General features: G+C 40.4%; 1 protein-coding gene across 1 annotated transcript; it reads left to right on the top strand.

Moving 5' to 3' along the window:
- The first annotated feature begins 763 nt into the window (after positions 1–763).
- Positions 764–4,650, top strand: LOC140243588 (uncharacterized). Its single transcript, XM_072323255.1, has 3 exons — positions 764–779; positions 2,741–3,917; positions 4,629–4,650. The coding sequence occupies exons 1-3, from the start codon at positions 764–766 to the stop codon at positions 4,648–4,650; spliced, it is 1,215 nt and encodes a 404-aa protein (XP_072179356.1).
- The last annotated feature ends 1,711 nt before the right edge of the window (positions 4,651–6,361 follow it).

Below are 6,361 nucleotides of genomic sequence, written 5' to 3'. Positions count from 1 at the left end.
TCACAACTCATTCACATACAAGATCCCGCTTCATTCATCGAAAAGAGCAGGGTACATAACCCGGTGAAATGCCGGTATCACCTCACAAGTTAGACTGAACCCCATGGAAGACCAGCTAATTCAGCTGATAGGGCTATCCAGCCATCTTCTCAGATGGAAAAAATGAAACAAACAGTCCAACAAACAAACGAATAATGGTCTAGAACCTATTACTACGAATAAATTAACACTGATTAGGAGAGATTCCACTCCTATAACACTTCCCTGGTTTTGTGTTTCGCTGTCTGTGTGTATTCTGTCAGTGTGCCGAGCTGTGATCGTACTGTCTGCAAATACGTCTTTAATCTATTTTTTTTTTCCTTGTATGTGTATTATGATTATGATGTGCTTATGCTGGGTGTCTTATATAGAAGTAATTACGTGGGCACGCATGATTCGTCCTTACCACAAGCCATTTCGAAATTAGCTCACCGGAGCACATTTCCGAAAATGACATTTCCCCGTTTAGTTGCTCAGGCACTTCACTCGTTTTCAAAGCGTCATAATTCAATAGCTTACCCGACGTATTAGGATTATGAAATCCATGTTCAAACAAAGTATGAACTTGCAGAAACGAGCTGACCAGAAAGAAACGTCAAGAAAGACTGACTGGAAAGTATCCATATCAGCGTTGCCTTATATAATGAAGGCATTAACAAACTTTTTTTTTTTTATAATAATAATTGCCGAATGATACTATTCTTCAACACTTTGTGGCTCTGAGATGGATGTGCTGCAATGTAAGCGCTATTTAGGATTCCATGAAAATCACCAGTTAATTCTAAAACCAAGTGACCAACATGCCTATTAAAGTACCGGTAAATGACCCTTTCCCCACTCATGCATGTGGAAATCTGAAATGGCTCACTTGCAGCCTCCCTCCATGACCTTTGCTCCCCCCCCCCCACACACACTACAATCTATAAAACGATATTTGAGTTTGGGAACTGACTCCCATAATATCTTGGAGCACTTGTGCGTACGCATGTCACATGATGAAGCCCACACTCTAACTGATGGAGAAAAATTAATATTCATGATTCCCGCGTTCGTGCGATTTTTTTTTCTTCTTTTTCACAACCGCGCATTATTATGGACGTACATGTATATAGCAGAGAGTGCGTGTATTGATCCACTGTCGTCGCTCGTTAATGGAAAAAAGCAATGGCTATACAAAATAAATTAAACGATAGATCTTAGCGGATACAACCAGTTTGTGTACTTTGCTTTGGGACACTTCAACATGAGAAGTCCTGGAGCTCATCAACGGACAGAACGCCATGTTTGAAAATTCGTCTTCTGCCTCCGGCCTTACTGGTTGCTCGCTACTTCAAACAACTGGACATGTAATTGGCCACAACACGTGCAGCAGTTACAACATACTTTAAAATAGGCAAAAGATGACGGCGTTACTTTTGTTCGGATATTCGCAGCTATTTCTGTATCAAAGAGGTAGGTTTTCTCTGTCATCTGTATTCACTGGGAGAGAGAAAAAGCAAAACAAGAAAAAATGAAAAGGTTGAAGAGTGGCTTGTTTTCATTTTTAACATGGTGGAAATTTACGCATTACTTTTTACAATCCATCTTCAGTGCCGACCCTTTATCAATAACACACTACTCGACCGATAAGTTTGTTTTTAAAGGTTCCTTCAGACAACTGTAACTTGCAACTATCAAAGATAAAAGCAAATACCACTAACGATGGGATAATTTGTTCATAGTAAACAATATATATTCCTTAAATGAATTCGGGTTGCGCGCGCCTTGTGGATGCCCGCCCACACTGCTCTTGCTTTTGTCTTATATTTTGCTGATCTTGTATAATGTTTGTGCTTGTGCTGTGTACCATCTGGTTTCTGTTCGTGTAGAGAATCAACTAGACAAATTTGTGGCTCTGGTAAGCTTATTTTGTTACAGTGCCGTCACTGAATTATTTGAGGGTTGCCTCACTCTATATGATTAGCTTGTACAGCCATGTTGGGTGCATTACACATGTAGCTACAGCCTTGCTGTTCAGTCAAGCTCGAAGTATTTTCACTGATCCTGTCACTGTTCAGTGCTATTGTTAATCTACTGAGTACCAGCTGTATGTCATTCACAATGAAGCCAGTCACCTCTATAGCCTTTGTACTTACTGTGATCCTGTTGTGTTATTGCTGTCAAGGGTACTGCCTAGATGCATGTACGCCTAATATCTGCCTTCATTATGTTAGTGCACATTATGCACAAGCCTATCCATCAAAGGGGAAATATGTTGGTACCCCTGTACGCTATTATGCCAACTCAGAGGCCACATTTCAGAGGTTGTTATTGATATCTGGAGATATAAATCCGAATCCTGGCCCTGAGAGTGGTGGACTGCATTTGTCGACAATCGAAAACTCATCGAATTCAAGACATCCATTATCATATGATACACAAACCCTTCGTTCATTTAATTCAAGCCATATTTCAACTAGATGGCGCAATGATAACCCCACTGTGTGAAATCGGATTGTCTCTCTCGGTATTAACAGAAGGCGGAGGACACATAGGGGAAACCGAGATGGTCATTTTTGTTCTGATAACAATTTCAAGTTAGGTGTTTTAAATGCCCGTTCCCTTCGTAATAAATCTTCGGTATTCCAAGATTTTGTTACCGATCACCGTTTAGATTTCACATGTATCTGCGAAACCTGGTTGTCCTCGTCTGATGATGCAGCTATTGCCGATCTTCGTCCGAATGGCTATACCTTCCATCACTGTCCAAGGGTCTCCAAGCGCGGAGGCGGAGTTGGGTTTCTCTACAAGGACAACCTTCAAGTTGTCATAAACCCATCACGGAAATACACTACCTTCGAGTCAATGCATGGAACTGTTTCGAACGCACACTCCTGTGTGGACATCGTCGTGGTGTATAGACCTCCTGGAAACCACTCTTTCTCAACATTTCTCGACGAGTTCTCACAGTTTCTTGATGAGACTATGTACAGACCATCACCTTTGGTGATCACTGGGGATCTGAACATCCACTTTGACAATACTTCATCCCCAAATACGCTGAGGTTCAATGATCTCATCAGTGGCCATGGCATTTCCCAGCTCGTCTCATCTCCTACCCATGATAAGGGTCATATTCTGGATGTCATCATGGTGCGAAACTCTGATAATGTTCTCTACTCCAGCCCCAAGGTCTTTTCCGGTATCTCAGACCATTCTGCAGTTTCCTGCTTGCTCAAGTTTGTAAAGCCTTCTCGTGTTATGTCTGAATTCACCTGCCGCAATATCAAGAAAATCAACAGGACAGCATTCGCCGAGGATATTGTCAGCTGCAAATTGATGTCTTCCCCAACTGACAGTGTGGACTGCGTTGTGGAAAATTACAACTCAGTGCTCAGCAGACTCCTCAATATACATGCTCCTGCAAAGACTCGAAAGATCAGGAAACGCACTGACTGTCCTTGGTACAACTCTGACATTGCAGCGGCGAAGCGGAAACGTAGGAGACTTGAGCGCAAATGGCTTTCCAACGGTAAAAGTGAAATTGACAGGAAATTATTGTGCGCTCAGAAGAATGTGGTAAACTCCCTGCTGAAGAAGGCCAAACGATCTTATTACGTGGGCCTCATCGAAGACTGTGGCGAAGATTCCAAACGGCTCTTCTCCGTTGCCAACCGCCTTCTCAATCGAAAGCAATCTTCACCATTACCGTCCCACACGGACAGTTCTGCAATGGCCGAGACTTTCATTGATTACTTTCGGAATAAGGTAGAGACTATCAGTAACAGTCTCTGTCCAGACGAATCGGCGCAGGAGCCCCTCACGACAGCTTCCCTTGAAACCCTGAAGCCCACTGATCCCGACGAGGTCCAAGCTCTTCTTCGCAGATTACCTCCCAAGTCATGTTCTTTAGATCCAGTCCCCACTGTATTGATAAAAGATTGTTCATCCATTTTCGCTCCTATTATTTCAATGATTGTGAACCTAAGTATTGATCAGTGTTACGTCCCCTCATGTTTGAAATCTGCATATATAACACCTCTTTTGAAAAAAACCTTCCTTAGACCCAGATTCACTCCAAAATTACCGCCCCGTGTGTAACCTTCCATTTTTGTTTAACATTTTGGAAAGGATTGTTTTCTCCAGACTTACAGATTATCTCTTGGTTAATAATTTATTCGATCTTTTTCAATCCGCATATCGTCCTTACCATAGCGTAGAAACTCTTCTCCTCAATGTGTCGAACTTCATCCTACAGGAAATGGATCGTGGAAATGTCACTGCTTTGATTTTACTTGATTTGTCCTCCGCCTTCGATACTGTTAATCATGCAATTTTGTTAAACACCCTCCAATCTCTTGGTGTAAAAGGTCAGGCATACGAATGGTTTAAATCTTACCTTTCATGCCATTCACAGGCAGTGTGTGTCAACAGCTGTAAATAAAATGCTATAATTATGCCTCTCAAATGCGGTGTTCCACAGGGCTCTGTGGGCGGGCCCACCTTGTTTTCCATCTATCTTCCTGGGACACATATTGCGCCAGCACAAAATTAATTATCACATATACGCTGATGACATTCAATTGTATTTGTCTTTCAAACCTAACCAGGCCGATGCCTTACATGCTTTGAGTCAGCTTGAGAATGCAATGAACGATGTTTATTCATGGCTGAACTCACATTTTTTGAAATTGAATACGGATAAATCTGAGTTTTTAATGTTTGGTTCGAAGACACAATTAGGTAAACTTGACATTAATTTTATTTCCTTTTCCGGCATGTCAATTAGTGTGTCCCAAACCTGTCGCAACCTGGGTGTAATGCTAGATTGTAATATGACTATGTCTCATCAAGTTTCTAGAATTTGTAGGTCTGTAAGATACCAACTCCGTAATATCGGCTTCATTAGAAAATATTTGAACCGCTCTGCTACCGAAAAATTAGTCCATGCCTTGATATCCTCTAGGTTCGATTTTGGAAACTCTGTCTTATTTAACTTACCACAAACTCAGCTCTCCATGCTACAGAGGCTTCAAAATGCGGCAGCACGTATCATCACACTATCCAAGAAGCACACTCACATCACCCCTATTTTGAGATCACTTCATTGGTTACCAGTCAAAGATCGCATTATTTTTAAGATTTTACTTTTGAGTTTTCATTGCATTCAGGGCGCTGCTCCTCAGTATAACATTGACTTACTCCATAATTACATGCCTGCTAGATCTTTACGCTCATCCAACTCCGGTTCTCTGATAATTCCAAGATTCACTACAATATGGGGCACACGTGCCTTTGGCCATGCTGCTCCCACCTTATGGAATAACTTACCTTCAGCCGTAAAAAATTGTTCTTCATCAGACTCCTTTAAAAGCAGTCTAAAAACTCATTTGTTTAAAGCCTCAATTTGACTACTCATTACATGTACTTGATATTTGTATGTCCCTTATCTCCTCACTTTCTCTTCCTTCTGCGCCTAGAGCACTCTGCAGAGTGGATTTGGCGCTATATAAATCATATCAATTATTATTATTATTATTAAAAAATGGAAAAAAAAAGTTTAGGAATACATTTTGTCACTTAGTGATTTTGTGCAGTTGGCTTGTGTTACAACTATACATTATCGATGTATACTATTGTATTAGACATGCACATTTTCGATACATTTCTGATATTTTGAGGGTCCTAGAGTGATTGCTACTTTTGGTTTTGTTGATTGTAATCTTGGTTGTCAGATCGAGCCAACGAAAAGTTACAATTTTTGGACGTTTTGTGGCCAGACATCAATCTCCGAAGCTGGGGATACTGTACACTTATCTAGTCTTATCCATGTGGAATTGGAATCACAGCCCTGGTAAAATTAGTATTTTCACAATCAGAACTAAAAGTCCGAACATTGAGGGGATTTCCAATGTTGGTACGCAAATGAAGTTATATTCATTGTCACGCACAAAATTAAACCTAGCAAGCTTGAATGATGACAAAATTGTTTGATCTCTTGAGTTACGGCATTAGTTATTCTAGGCAGCGTTTTGTTGTGATAGCTTTAGATGGATTATTATTATTATTGTAATCATTAGTATTATTAAGTATTAATTAATTCATCAAATTATTTATTTATCTATTTATTCATTTATTTATTCATTTATTCGTTCATTCATTCATTTGGCCATACAATTGCAATATGATATACATACAGCGATGCATTCATAAAATGTAAATGAGTGAAAAATGGGCCACGTATAGGGCTCACAAAAGTAAAACTCTTTACTATTACCCGGAGGCATATGAGCCCTCATGCAGTCATGTGTCACTCCATATCATATGATAAACATGATAAAGA

The sequence above is a fragment of the Diadema setosum genome, chromosome 20, assembly GCF_964275005.1.
Source record: "Diadema setosum chromosome 20, eeDiaSeto1, whole genome shotgun sequence".
In the NCBI taxonomy this organism is placed as follows: domain Eukaryota; kingdom Metazoa; phylum Echinodermata; class Echinoidea; order Diadematoida; family Diadematidae; genus Diadema; species Diadema setosum.
This window is presented reverse-complemented; position numbering and strand designations above follow the sequence as displayed.

Excerpts from the sequence above, each read along its gene's own strand:
- LOC140243588 (XM_072323255.1), top strand. Across the intron at positions 3,918-4,628 it reads CTTCGCAGATTACCTCCCAA|GCCGATGCCTTACATGCTTT; the intron begins GTCATGTTCTTT and ends AAACCTAACCAG.